General features: G+C 49.0%; 1 protein-coding gene across 1 annotated transcript in view; it reads right to left on the minus strand.

The window, feature by feature from the left end:
- Nucleotides 1–12632: 12632 nt before the first annotated feature.
- LOC119375345 (tRNA (adenine(58)-N(1))-methyltransferase catalytic subunit TRMT61A) overlaps nucleotides 12633–15022 on the minus strand; it is a 57423-nt gene continuing 55033 nt past the window's right edge. The window contains exon 4 of the mRNA XM_049411245.1: nucleotides 12633–12680. Coding sequence (XP_049267202.1) covers nucleotides 12633–12680 — 48 coding nt within the window. The remainder of the gene's footprint in view (nucleotides 12681–15022) is intronic.

Raw genomic sequence — 15022 nt, forward strand, 5'->3', positions numbered from 1 at the left:
TTACATTCGTTTCGTATTTAGTGTGTTTTAATTGTGTAGCATTCTAAATCGAGCGCCTGTGACGTCTGCGTTTAGGACAAAAAGAGCTCACGAGAGGCACCGTTTCACTGCGTTTGTAATACAGTACAATCTCGTTGGTATGATCTTAAAGCATGAGCCACTTCCTGACAACCTACGCTGCCGCGTTGTTGCTTGCCATTTTTACGTACGAAGGTACGGCCAATAGCGCTTTTCGTGCGCAGCTTTTTCTTAACCGTTCGCGAAGCAGTTTCAAAGAAAGGATAACTGTTAGCGAACGAATAAACCCACGCGGAAGGGAGGTAAGATTTTCGTAACTACACATCTTCCTTTCATCACCACCACTGGGACGACATCGCAGATGTATTTGCACGATGTTTCCGGCACCTATTATGCTGCACGCTAGCTGTCTAGTATTCAACGTTGCCGTTATCGCACTGATGCAAGCTGGCGGCGAATTGCTTTAGTGAGAGTGTTTGAGTGAGAGAGAGAAACAGACGAAAAGGAAAAGGCAGGAAGCTTAACCTGGTTCTAGTAATCGGTTGGTCACCCTACACAGGAGTGGGGAAATAGGGGTCGGAAAGAGGACAGAGAGAGAGAGAGAGAGATAAAATAAAAACGAGAAAAAGTATGCACGCACTTGAGGGACGTTCCAATCAGAGCCGTTCGATAGACCGGTTGAACGCAGAAAGCGCAGTAGCGCTTGCACAGCCTTCTTCTGTGACGCTAAGTACTGTCGATGGCGCCGAATTCTTTCTTTCGAAAGAGTTCGGTCGTGCAATTTATCGAGCGCGCTGCAAAGCGACTGTCTCTGTGAATAGTACTGTGGGCAGTCGCACAGAATATGTTGAAACGTTTCACCACGGCTGCAGTGGTCACAGGCTGCAAGGTCGGCCATTCCAATGCGGAACGCGTAGAACTATCTAGTGTGCGAATCATCTGATTCGATCACCTTAACCTTTCGCGACGTAGTTTAAAAGATAGGGTAAAAAATATTCAGCGAACGAAAGAACCAACGCGGAAGGCGGGTAAGATTTTAGTAAGTGCGTACACCTATTGCTATAGCGATTATATGGACACTCCAGACGCAATTTCGCTGTGGGAGGCGCGACTCTCGGATCAGGCCTTGGGAAGCCAACTGGCAACCCTGGACCAGGCCCGGCGAGCTGTGACTTCGTATAACATTCCAATTGCTGCTATCGCATTCAGTGCTTTGACAACACGGCGAAACTGACTTTAGCTTATGCGCTCGAGCTGCAGGCGTCTCCTGCCGTCGTAGCCCGTCACGGTAATAGCCAGTGGAGCACTGGACGAAGGGCCCCACCCACTTTAGTTGCTAACAGGAATAGTTAATAAACGTTTATTCTCTCTCTCTGTCGCCGTCACCGTGAGGTTCCGGCAAAAGTCCAAGGGCGATAACATCGCCTCGCGCGTCGTATGTTCTGTGTGCGAGTGTAAACGTGCGAGGGCAGCCAATGATCGTGGCTCAAGTGGAGAGGAAACGTGCCAGTGGAAACGGTCGACCGAGCGCTTCTTAGGGGGGGGGGGGCTGGTAGGGGTGGCTAGGTGACTCCTGCGGGAACTGCGTACTTTGAGTGGTCGCTCGCGCGCTATTTTGACGGGGAGTAGCAGACAGGTCATACCTCTGTACTTGTTGTGTTCTCACCGCTCGGTTTGCGTTGAAGCGATAGACAGCACGAAGGTCGCTTAGCTCGCTGCAGCGGCCGCATCTCCTTACTCCCGCGTTGTGTTGAGTTATACCCGCTCGGATGAAAAAGAGTGAGCCTTACTTCGTATAACATTCCAATTGCTACTATCGGCATTCGGTGCTTTGACAACACGGCGAAACTGACTTTAGCTTATGCGCTCGAGCTGCAGGCGTCTCCTGCCGTCGTAGCCCGTCACGGTAAAGCAAGTGGCAAGTAAGACGGCGCGTTCGCTCAGGAAAAGCTCTGTTTCTGCGATGGACGCTTTCTGTAGCAATCAGAGAACGCTGTCCTCTCATTGCTATTGGCGTGTCCCTATGAGAAACACCGGTGCTTCGCACCTCCCCAGATTTCCCCTAGTCGAGTTGTCTTGTATAGTATAGTACAGTACAGTACAGTATAGTATAGTATAGTATAGTATAGTATAGTATAGCGAGTGGTGGAAAATGGAAGTGAGGGTGAGGGCAACGCCACCAGCTCCGCCGCTTCCTTAGTCTTCACACTACTAGTGCGTAACTGCCCCGATTTTTCTGTGCGTCGGCACCGCCGGCACAATATCGCTGCTGTATTTTCGCGGATATTTCTTGAATCTATTGTGCTTCACGGTAGCTCTCTGGTATAGAGCGCTGCTGTTAATACAGATGCAAATCGGCGGCGAATTTCATTGTTGAACACTAGTGTGCGAACCACATAATGTCAGAGGCATAGTAGTTCAATTGTAGCACAATTAAATGGTTAGAATTAGTTTGATGTCTAAAACTGGATTGTCAAGACACTCGCAGAACATGGAAATCACACCAGCCAATGTTTCAGTGTTACTTATTGAATCAAAATCGTACAACACGAGGTAGTCGCCAACATACCTAAAAGTGTGCAAAATCTTTAACGCCTTCATTTTGTCTTTTATACGTCTGTCAGATGGCCGCTATATAAGTCGCTCAAGGCACGGGCTACACACGAGCCAATGCAGGCCCCCGCCTTCTGAAGATAGACAAGCAACGTATGTAGAAATTAGATAAAACGCTAGGGGCTCTAAGAACCGGGCCATCCCACAGCTTAATGAATGTGGCCAGCAAGATGGAAGCAGATGTTATTTTTACAGCGAAAGCTGTTATGAGATCACAACAAGGGCCGTTTTTGGCGCCGTAGTTGTCCGCCGCCGCCGGTGTCCGTAACCATTATCGCGCGAAATAAGAAAAAAAACTAAATAAGAAAAAATATCCGGGATGGAACGAGGTTCTAACCGGAGCCCACTGCGTGGGAGCCCAGTATTCTACCTCAGAGCCATGCCGGTGCTTGAAACTGCCTTGCAAAAAGACCCTATATAGGCTTCATGTCGGTAAGGAACCACATTTACCTATGTAATGTAGTGTGGTAGAAGAGCAAAATAACAAGCAGGCGTCACACTATGCTAATTGCGCAACGAGGGGGTTGTTGAATGCTTCCAACCCATTGCAAAGGGCTCTGCCAGAATTCTCCATTGTCATCAGCCACAGCATCAACAAAGTGCACATAGTGCCTTACAGGTGTTTAGCGGGTACCACGGTTCTCGGCCGAATGACGAAAAATTGGTTAGTGGTTGCTTCCCTACTTCACAAAAATTATGATGATTTATGGCATAGTGGGTTCCTCGCAAGTGCACGTCTATTAGTTGCCAAAGAAGCCCATAAGGCTCCCATGATCCATTTCCTCAGGGTCTCAATAAGGTTAATTCCCTCTCTATCTCTCTTTCTCATGTTAACGTATGTTATAAAGAGTGGTGCGAGAGTTAAATAACGACCGGGCGTCACAGAATGCGAATTACGTAACTAGTGGGTCGTTTAAAGCTTCCAACCCATTTCAAAGGGTGCAGCCATGCTTCTTCATCGTCATCAACCGTCGCATCAAAAAAGTGCGCATAATGCCTTACAGTTGGTACCTCGCTTCTCCGCAGAATGACGAATAATGTCATGGTGGGTGCTTCCCAACTGCACAAAAATTATGATTTGTGGCGTAGTGGGCACGTTGCTAGTGTACATGTATTAGTAGCCACAAGGGAGTTTACAACGGGCTCTAGAAATGCCGCTCTTCCAGCTTTCGCTGTGACTGTGCTGCGCTTTCCGCACAGGCCTGGCGTTTTTTTTTCCGCTCCACAAAAATTAATAAGGCTAACGACACTTTTCATAATAAACGCCAAGAATGCGCGAAGAAGCACTAATGCCTTGTTGTAACCTGTGCGCAAAGTGTTGTTAAACGTTGCCCATTTTCATGCGGTAAAAGTGTGCATAGGCTAGACAGGTTAAGGCAGGTCAAGGGAGCACACATACTGTTACCGCGAAGGGCACGTGTGAGTGCATTGCAACGGCTGCGATTGCCTGCCTCTGTTTATTGAATTGCGGTTTTGTTTAGTAACAACTATATAACGACACACGGGAGGTAGTCGAGGCTGATCTGATTGCAAAAGAAAGTGCCGACTGTGTCAGCACCCCTTCGATTACTCCGATGACAAAAGAAATCGCCTACCTGAAATGCTGGCTTGCATGGTTGATACCGTTTTTGCTGACCTTGTCTTTGCTCTAAGTACCGCACGTTTCTGAAACAAAAATCACTTGTTAGTATCGGTCGTCCTGTCGTCTTGTCTTCCTTTGTCCCTGATTTTTCAGCGCTATGGCCTCATCGAATGCACCGAACCAACGAGCCCATAGGTCTGTACTCCAAAATTGCCGTCTGCGCTGTCGAATGGCGAACCGTCTGCTGCAGAAAGCATTGCTCTGGCGAATGCGCGGCCAGAGCAATGCTGTCGACAGGAGGGTGCCACTCGACGGCGCAGAAGGAGATTTCGACATGTACTTCCGTGGTCTGTATACTTTTGCTTGCAAAATTTTTAGCCTCGCAGAATCGTCGCAGTGGTTGAATGAGCCCACGCGGTCGTAGTTCTCCAGTCAATCAACAAAGTTCGTCGCCGCCAAGCCCTGTGAGCCCCTGTGGGTCTTCCTGGTGGGTGGTAACAGTCCACAAAGGTGTTCTAGCCGATGAATGAATGGTAGATGTGGTCGTGCTGGGCTGCCCTTCTTGAGGAATGAGTGAGTGCACTTGGTATAAGGGGCGAGCCGAATCGAGCTACATCGGAAACATTTTAGTTCAAGCCCTCGAGGGCTATAGAGGGCTGAAACACCGGAGGGCACTCTCTAGCAATTACAAGGCATCTGTGAGGCTGCACGCCTCGTTTTATTCGATAGGGCGCGGCGCCTGCTACAAGTGAGCCAAATAGGAAAATGAAGTACACACATATTGACTACTTATTGGTTGGTAAACCTTAATCGATTATCCTGCGGGTTATGGCGACCTGGGCTCAGGTCTCCCACGTCGGGACGTGCAGGTTTTGCCTGGTTGCCGCTTTGCGGGCAGGCAGGACCGACCAGAGTTGGTCGAAGAGTTCGGAGCTGCGCAAAGCGGCTTCCCACCTCGCCGAGAGAGCACCGGGACTAAATTCTTTAGTTCTGGCTTCGCATTCCTAGAGCATGTGATTTTGTGTAGCGGAATCATCCTCACAGACTATGCAAATGCTGGTATAATAACACCTCGGGGTACATCCTGTGATATACAGGAGCGGGTCAGGGCAAGTGCGGGTTTGAAGCTGCCTCCAAGTGATAGTCTGCGCCCTGCATAGTTTGGTGTTTGGCGGGGTGAATTCCGCACTGGCAAGGTAGAATGACATTGTTAACTCGTTGTACCCCGCGAGTATGTCCCGATTCGCCGTTGTCCACTCGAGGGGCTCTCTGGCACGGCGTGTGTATCCGGACATTTACTCGAATAGTTCTTGCGCTGCCTGTGGCGAGGCTGCTACTTTGTCTCAAATGAGGCTGGGAGTGCGGGTCTTTGATCCCGAAGGTCACCAAGGAAGAGAGGGACGCGCTCCCGCGAAGTCGCGCCTGTGAAGACCAAATGCTGGCCGTCCAGCGCGCCCGTGATCAGGCTGGCAGGCTAGACCTGTAGGTCCCGTCGTGGGATTAGCCGGGTGCGCGTTTTATCGCGTTTTGATGGACCCAATAAAAGTTCACTCACTCACTCACTCACTCACTCACTCACTCACTCACTCACTCACTCACTCACTCACTCACTCACTCACTCACTCACTCACTCACTCACTCACTCACTCACTCACTCACTCACTCACTCACTCACACTCACTCACACTCACTCACTCACTCACTCACTCACTCACTCACTCACTCACTCACTCACTCACTCACTCACTCACTCACTCACTCACTCACTCACTCACTCACTCACTCACTCACTCACAGTCTGCGGGGGCAACCGCAGACCAGTGTGGCTTGGGTTCCTCGTCTCTCGATGGCGTGTTTCTGAAGGACCTGGAGCACTCATGCAACTGAAACATTTTTCTCGTCTTCTAATTACAGAATCGAAACGTCGGTCAACCATGCGACAGAAGCAACCAATGCGATATCTTGCTTTGTTGCGTGTTCCGAAGAAGGTCAGCGACATGCCAGTGGAGGTCGCTTCGAGGTGATCGCTGCACTAGAAGGCCGTCACCGAGAGGCTATTATATGAGGCATTGCCAATGCATGGCGAGGGAAGGTAAGCCGGGAGTTTTATATATGAGTCCTAATGAGATCATACACACTAGATCATCCGTAGTGCACCTCGCGTTGCTAACGAATTTCTTCCTCGACTTCCCATGTGGGATATGTCTGTGAACGCGAAACCTTGGCATATCTACAGCTGTGCAACTATAGTCGGATACAACTTAAGAAGTGAGGAGAGGCCCCGCCCAGACGACCGAAGCGAGGCAGCCGATCGCCTCTGCGACCAAAGATATAGTTCCGCTCATGCACTTGGCAATGTTCTCCGTAGCAGAGGCTGGGTCCGAGCTATAGTTGGTACAGTGACATTATGAAGCGTTAAGCGCACGAAATACCGAGACCAGATTGCTCGGGAAATACATGAGGCATCATGTATTGAACAGCTCGGACCCAGTAGTGTTAGCATGCTCTCTGTATCGCTTTCGAAGAAAGAGCTGGCGTTTTCGCAAAACCAGTGACTTTTACTTAGTTTTGCTTTTACTTTTTAGGTTTTAACCTTTTAAAGGTCCTCTTTTTTATACTGTTTTACCATTCTTACGGCTTCTGTTTTGTGCCATTTTACCTTTAGACGACTTTAATTGTTTAGCCGCATTTGTTATTTTTCATTTCTCTTCTTTTATGCTGGCCAGCTTTTGTTACACCATTGTTTATCTCTCGTACGTCCCCTTTTTTTACCCTGTTGATTTTGCCTTTGATTTTGCCTTGTCAAAAAATGCTTGCGTGATATCAAGTTCTCTTTGTGTGTCGCCCAGTTTTCATGCGCGCGCTAACAAAATCGTTAGCGCGAGAAAGAAAAAAAAAGAGAGAGAGAGGAGAGCGTAGTAATAAGAGAGAAACTGATAGTCCACTTCTCAAGCATGCGCAGTGACGATATGAGTGAAGATACTACATATATGACGTGCTTGTGCCGCAATAAATATCAGTTGGAAGTAGCGCTCTATGTGTCGTCTTCTTGTTCCCGTTTTCGTGCGTGCGCTTATCGGTTCATAAAGTTCTCCGAAGGTGGAGTCACCGGCCGTCCGGCCCATGACGTCAGTCTGAAGTGTGCGCCCATTGGTGTAGGCTTGTGTGCATCCGCCTTTGAGGAGGACATGCCGCGAACTTCTAAAGTTGTATCCGACTATAATGAAAAATAGAGGAAGCCTTCCCCTATGAGGAGAATGGCGGCAAAGTGATGGCCCTATGGCGGCAGGAAATGGTGGTCCGGTCGCGAAAGGCAGTCCTGCGTGCCTGACTTACTTCCCTGTTCTTTCTTTGTCTTTCTTTCGTTTCTTTCTTCTTTCCTTCTTCTTTTCTTCTTTCTTCTTTCTTTCTTTCTTTCTTTCTTTCTTTCTTTCTTTCTTTCTTTCTTTCTTTCTTTGATTGTTTCTATCGAAACGGCTCTCATGGTTGCGAGCGTGGCGTGAGGGCGCGCCTACGCTGTTGGCATCGGGATTAGTGGTGACTCGCGTTCCGGCGCCGGCGCAGCAACGTGAGGCCATGCGTTCATATCCAGGCAACAATGAAATGTGGCAACGTGAAGTGACAAGTGACCTCGATTGTCAGGTTGCCGACGAGCCCACAATCGAGAGAGCACCAGTTATTGGAAGACGGCGCATGCAAATACTCATGCAGCCGGAGCACCTTCGACGGCCGCATTTGGGAACGCTCAATGCGCCGGTTTCCACGCGTACAACAGCGCCATCGCGGAGGTCTGTAACTCATAACAAGATTCTGTGGAAAACTGCGTAGTCTTGTTAAAGTACAACAGCCTGCGAGCTTGCGTGCGTATGTTTTGTCAAAGGATAAAGCGCAATGGCGCAAACATGCAAAAAGAAAGTATGTTGGTTAGGATCCATCGTATATATAGCTTATATAGCAGCGCAAGAATATATATGCATTCGCGCGGCGCTTTGGACACTCCCCCTATTCGAGGTCACTCTATTTCGCACCAATCCTCGACACACAAGATGATAGAATGCGGTGGAAAACTGTGTGCGGACCACGAATGCTTGTTATTTTATTCCAGGTTACACTGCATATCCTAGAGTTAAGAAGAAAAAGCAGAGTCGACACTGCTTACATGTGGCCAGGGCGTCTCGGCGTGTTGATGCGCTGAAAGAGTAGCCGTGAAGCAGGTTAGAAGTGCGTCCGCGGGACGGCGACTCGCTGCATGCCGTTTGCAAAAGTTTAACGTCACGGAAATCTTGTGAACGGCAAAATATTCCCCTACTGCAAAAGAGAGGGATCAGTCAGTAGATGTTGTGGCGTCACACACAATGTGGCGGATGAGCAGTAGTCCGCTCCGGCCACCGGCGGCGGATTCAGCCGATGGCTGTGCGCCGATATCGTCGCTAGGCCTACCGCTTCTAAACTGCAGTGTATACGTTAAGAGCCGCCCAAGCTCATATAAGAAGCTAAGCTTTGGTACAGCTGTCGTCGCTTTACGTTGAATTCGTGATAATATCGCATATTGAAAGGAATGGGGAAATCCCGGCGGCGTTGTTGGCTGCGATGCCGGCACGGCCGAGTTTTCACCATGCACTCCATGGCGCGAGCTGAACACGCACAGTGTGCAGTTATTAGCTTGGTTTGTGTCACAGGTCTCGTTCAAGCATTACACTTGAAAGTCGTCATCGCTTTTGGTGAGAGCTCGCTTTAGGCATCGCTGTATACTTAGGCGATCGATCTCGCGGAAAACACGTTGTATCCAGTCTGCCCGCCGCTCGCGGCGATGGCCCCGGCAAAGGGATCGAGCACGCGTTGCATGAAGTCCTGCTGTCGCCCATCGGGCCATCGGTCGTCCAGAAAGCTAGTTATGACGCAATAGCGCACTGCTAAACTACCATGCCTTATACACACTGAATCCACAAACACGTTCAAAGTGCGTGGTAGTCGCCGCTCTGTCCGACTTCGTTGACTGTCGCACACATTCCTGTCGGAGCTTGACATCCTTTGAAAACTCACAAAATCCGAGTCCTTTTGCTTCAGGCTTCTGTTGTAGCATCCCAGAACGCGGCACGTGAACCAAACCATCGCGATTCATCCAATACGGCCGCTAAAACTCATCAATGCAGCTCGCCGATGCACCAGCTGAACGTACCGAGTACTCCATGTACCGGCATGCACTGCGGCAGCGGTGGCGTAGTGCAACTCGCGGTGAGATTGGTCTATTTATATGTTGATTTCTAACCAAAAAGCTCTTTCGCTGTCGGTACGCGGTAGTCCTATATTCTACCCTCTTGCCTTACGCAAAAATTTTTACTTCAAGCAAAATTAGATGGACGTGTCCATATTGGTGGAGCGCATTTAGTTACTTGAGAAAGCTGCAAGACGACGACGCACCGCAACTGCACACTTCCGGCGTTAGAAAAAAAAAAAGAAAGTGGACGAAACGTACACTCACAGAACAATTAAACAAACTTAAGAAGTCTATCCTCTTATATGAGCGTGTCCCAGATGCTTGGAATGTTGCAGGGGATGCGTATCGATCTTCGCAGGTGCGTTAAACAGGAGGTCATATTAAGCCTAATTCGAGGGCTAACGCGATCACAGAATCAGAGTTAATGCACGGCCTCCAAGATTCGAGCGACTAAAAGCGGATCTCTGGAGGCTTCGTTCGCCGCTGTGAAGCACATTCCAATCCTTTCATTTGGGTTGAGAGTTGTGGAATCTCCGTCACGCTAAAATAATGTTAAGGAAGAAGAACCTGAAACAGGGGGCGCGCTGCCCGTCAAGCTCCGGCCACTCAGTGGCGGTCGAAACGGACAGTCCACTAAGTGGACTGTCCGAGAATAGCTCCCCTGGAGTTGGCGTCAGGCGAATGTATAAAGCATGAGCCATCCGAGGTGTTTGGTATAGCTATGTGTGCGCTTCAGTGTCTGCATGCCACCCTTTACACAAAAATGACCGCGGGCTGACAGAACTTTTACGTTTGTAGCACTTCAGGGGCCCGGCTTGTCGCTCATCCATGGGTCTCATGTGTCGTGGTCACGTTCGCAGTAAAGCGCTCAATACAGGCCATAACAGGGCTAGCAGTGCTCAAACCAGGCTAAAATGAACGGAAAAGGTCTAAAATAGTACAAAATAATAATAATTGCTGAGGTTTAATGTCCCAAAATCACGATATGATTATGAGAGACGCCGTAGTGAAGGGCTCCGGAAATTTCGACCACCTGGGGTTCTTTAACGTGCACCTAAATCTAAGTACACGAGCCTCAAACATTTTGGCCTCCATCAAAAATGCAGCCGCCGCGGCCGGGATTCGATCCCGCGACCTTCGGGTCAGCAGTCGAGCGCCATAACCAGTAGACCACCGTGGCGGGGCGCTAAGATAGTACAATTAAACGAAATAACCAACAAGTAATTGCAAGAATTAGTTTAAAGTCGCTAAAAACGTTTCGGAAACACGCGACTGACTCCGGCGCCGTTCAAGAGAGGGCGCCACCGCCTCGCAGAGCGCACGATTTCTCCTCTCACCGGCTCTCTACGGCGCTACATCTGAGGTGGGCAAACAACCTGACGGAACTCGCTGCAGACGACGCGTATCTCAACTGCCGTTACAAGCAGGAAGTCTAAAAATAGCAGCAAAAGGTAGCGCACATGTCGCACACTTAGTTTGCAAATCTCCCTAAAAAGATTCTACTCGTGCCGGGGAAACCTTACATGCTTACCTCAGACATTGGCGTCATCGATGCTTTGGCAAATGTAACAGTGGGAACTCCACGAACGGGAATCGCTGGGTGCCCGTGCTACACACTTCCTCAGGTTTCACTGTAGCGAAGCTGCATTTTTTGGACCATGATTTCTTCATTGTAAAAGTTGTTTTGTATGCCTTTTTTTCTGTGTCAGAAAACTGCGTCCGCGGCAGATGTATACGATAGACGTCCGTTGATCTGCTCTCTGTGGACGCAGGTGCATTAAGTGCAAAGCGAATGAATATTCAGTTTGTGAGAGATAACGGGGTTGCTAATTAATACTGTCGTCGAAGTGTGACTTCGTCTCCTGCTATTAAATTCGTATTGATTGCGGCTGCGTCCGGTGCCCACACTTGTCACAAACTGTACTAGGAATAGTAAACTACGGTACTTCGCCGTGGTCCCAATAAAAATATTATGACTGCCATCTCGTGTGCTTAGTGATTTGTACGTGCCATCACGCATTATGCGGTGCTCTTACGATGGTATTCGCAGCATGTATGTAAATATGCAGCAATATGTTCTCAGAAACATTACAAGCCGGAGTTGAGGTTTCGGTGAGTTGACCGAGTCGGGCAATGAGCGCAATAAGTGAACACCTTCGAAATCGGGACCACTGACACTTCAATTATACTCTCTTTTTGTGTGATCTGTCCGAGTAAAACGTGGCAAAGATGTTATGGCGCAGGCCACAGAGCGCAAAAAAAAAGATAAACGTCTAGACAGGATGTGTAAATGGACAGTAACAAAGCACACACGCCATCGCTTTCCCAATCGCTAGCCTGCCTTCGCTTCTCGGTGGAGACCTAAACTGAGCCGCAAGGTAAGCCAAAGTGCAAGAGCCCTCCGGCTCCTATCTTTATTTGCGTCTACCTCGAATTGTTACTCACGGCCAACGCTCCTTCTTCGCTCACAACCAAACACGCCGACGCGGCCGAAACCGGAATTTCTGTGAAACGAGCTTTTTAACGCTACCGCGTTAAAATGAGGAAACCTTCCCCAATAGCGAAAATGGGGCAAGCGAAGCTTGTCGTGTGCGTGCCGTACCTTTCACGTTTCTTTCTTTCTTTCTTTCTTTCTTTCTTTCTTTCTTTCTTTCTTTCTTTCTTTCTTTCTTTCTTTCTTTCTTTCTTTCTTTCTTTCTTTCTTTCTTTCTTTCTTTCTTTCTTTCTTTCTTTCTCGCATTGCGCAATGCTTCCTCCTAAATGTTTCCTTGCTCCATGACGAGAAGCTCCCACGTGCTTAGCTGCGCGACACCTTTGTTGCTACAGGCAAAAAACGACGGTAATTCGTGAAACGATGAAAGGCAAGAATGCAGTGTGACAACGTGAAATGACAAGCGACCGCGATCATATAAGAAAAGCTGATCGCCGACAAGCCCACGATGGACCGAGCAACAGTTATTGTAAAACGACGCACAGAAATACGCAACTGACAGGTGCACCTAAGAGGTCTTTGTTTGCGCACACCCGCGTTTCTGTACACTAATCAACGCCGGGTCTTTCCGCGAACTATACCGTTGCCGCTACCGAAATCTGTAACTTGTGGAAGCTCCGTTTATAAATAATTGGACATCTTGTAACAGTAAAACTACTTTTCTGGAACACCAAAAGCACCACTAAGCGCCTAGTGAGCCAGAAGAAGGCTCAGAGAAGATAAAACTCGGTGACCAGGACGGCCTGCGTAAAGGGACCCTGAAACGGTTTTGACGATTTTGTACAAACACATTGGGCCGGCAGAGCAAGTCCTAAGGATCATTTACAGACCGATTTAAGCTCTGTGCGTAAACTTTGTAATTTATTACAAGGCTTCAAAGCTGCGAATCGCCACCGATCACAGCGGCTCAGCCAAACGCATTTCAAACCGCCCACTTCCAGTGCGCGTCGTATTGGTAGCGTGACGTCACGCAGGCGGCTGATCTGATTGGATCCACAGCACACGTCACAGGCAATTTTTTTCTACATATCTGCGAAGAAATGTTCTTGATCTTTGAAACTCTTTATAATTTGTTTTGGTTAAAAACCAGTCTCTAATAAAGTGAACACAATCGCAATTTACAACTACACTTCAGGACTTCCGGCGCACAGCGAACGTCGACTGCATGTGATACCACGCGCTCGATGTTGACGTGAGCGGCGCGACCAGTGTGTATCGCGAGCCTTTTGTCTGACGTCATGAATAGCCTTTGCTGCGTTGTGGGCTGCAAGTCCAGCGATTGGAGACAAGTGAAAATACGACACCGTGTGCCTTTTGGAAGGCAGCAGGCGCGCCGAGTGGTTGAAGCGCCGGCAGGCTATAGACGTTTGCGGTCGCCACTTTAAGCCGGAAGAATACGAGCTCAATTCCGTGTTTATGCAGCGACTCGGCCTCGGTATGAAGAGGTATCCCCAAAAGCCGACGCACTGCCGTCTTTGTTCTTTACCGATGGTAAGGTAAGTTCACAATCGATCATATCGTGTGCTGTGCGTGCATAGTGCGCGGTTAGCACGTGGGCACTCACAAAATTCAACGTAATCTCGTTAATTATATCTGACAACAACTCCGTCTCTTCAATGCTTTTGTGGCCAAGTTTCGCAATAATTATGTATACACAGAAATGCCCCTCGCCAGCGTTGCGATTTCCAGCACTGATTAAAAAGCACATGGGATGCATGTGAATTGAAACAATGCAATGTGAAACCTCTTGCATCATGCGTGTTCGTCGTAGGGCCAGCTGGAAATCCCAGGTTCAAGTGGGCGGTATGTCGGTTGTCGTATATAATGAGCTCAAATAAAACCCCGCATGGCGCAACTCTTGTGCGACAGACGTTGATATAATACGGCCCGGCGGTCTGGTGGTGCGGAATCAGGGATCACTGCTGGCCACCATCACGCACGAAGCGCCGGATCGCGAAATGGCGTGTGACTGTGATGGGTCGAACCCATTTCTCGGCTCATTCGGCGCAACCGCTCTTCGAGGCCGGGGTCCATTCTGGTAACCTGTCTGACAACTGCCGTGAAACAACAAGACCCGCTGCTCGGATGGCGCTCGCAAGAGACGGACGATCAGCCGAGCCAGCGGCCCAGCGCCTGACCCACCGGTGGCTACTGCTATGCTGGCTTCGACTTACCGGAAGTAGACGACGCGATGGCACGCAAGCGTTCTCGCATGTCACGTCGTGACGCAGAGCCTCTTGAAGGCGGAGCTTAGCCCCAAGCGCTGGAAGGAAAAGTTGAGGGTGAAAGGCGGAGTGGAGGAGGAGGGAAGGTAGTTATTATACGTAGCTCTCTTAATAAAGGGTGTTTCGACTGAATTATGGTGCCAATGATTTGCTCCAGTAATCGTCTTAGCAAAAACGAAATGTCGAAAAACCGTTTCAGGGACCCTTTAAAGGCACCGGACCAGATCGCGGTGACGTCCCAGATTTTGAAGGTGTCAGCTGGGGCCTACGTAGTTCACTCTCCGTAAGAATGCACCAGCTTGCGCTTCAAATGATGCTTCAAGAATTGAACGTCCCAAGTTTCGGAACGTTGATTGATAACACGCTGAAAAACTACGCGGAAACCAGTGACATCAGTCTGACATGCCGGCGTTAACATTTCGGCGAGATAATTCAAAAAGTAAACTTCAATCTGCATTGTCTCTCTTAATAATACAGATAAGTTTGCGAAAGGAACTATAGCTTGCCGAGTCATAGGTGCGTATATTTAATGTTTATTACATTGATATAAAAGCGTATAGCTAACACTGCAACCGCCATTGGCGTTGTCCTGACATGGCGCTTGTATACAGGGTCTTTTTCAGAAGCACTTTGAAGCACTGGCGTTGTTCGGTGGTAGAATACGTGACTTCCATGCAGAAGGCCGGGTTCGATTCCGATTCAAGATGTGCCCTTTATTCTTTGCTTCCACCAGTATATTTCACCCATCGACAACGCCACCGACGTGGGCACCCTATTTTCTGTGACCCGGGCTCATTCACGCTGTTGCGCTATTCCCAATGTCTGGGTTGATATAGGCTGTGAAACATCTGTGCGGCATACCCGAATACGACGGG

Source organism: Rhipicephalus sanguineus, chromosome 11, assembly GCF_013339695.2.
Source record: "Rhipicephalus sanguineus isolate Rsan-2018 chromosome 11, BIME_Rsan_1.4, whole genome shotgun sequence".
Classification (NCBI taxonomy): Eukaryota; Metazoa; Arthropoda; class Arachnida; order Ixodida; family Ixodidae; genus Rhipicephalus; species Rhipicephalus sanguineus.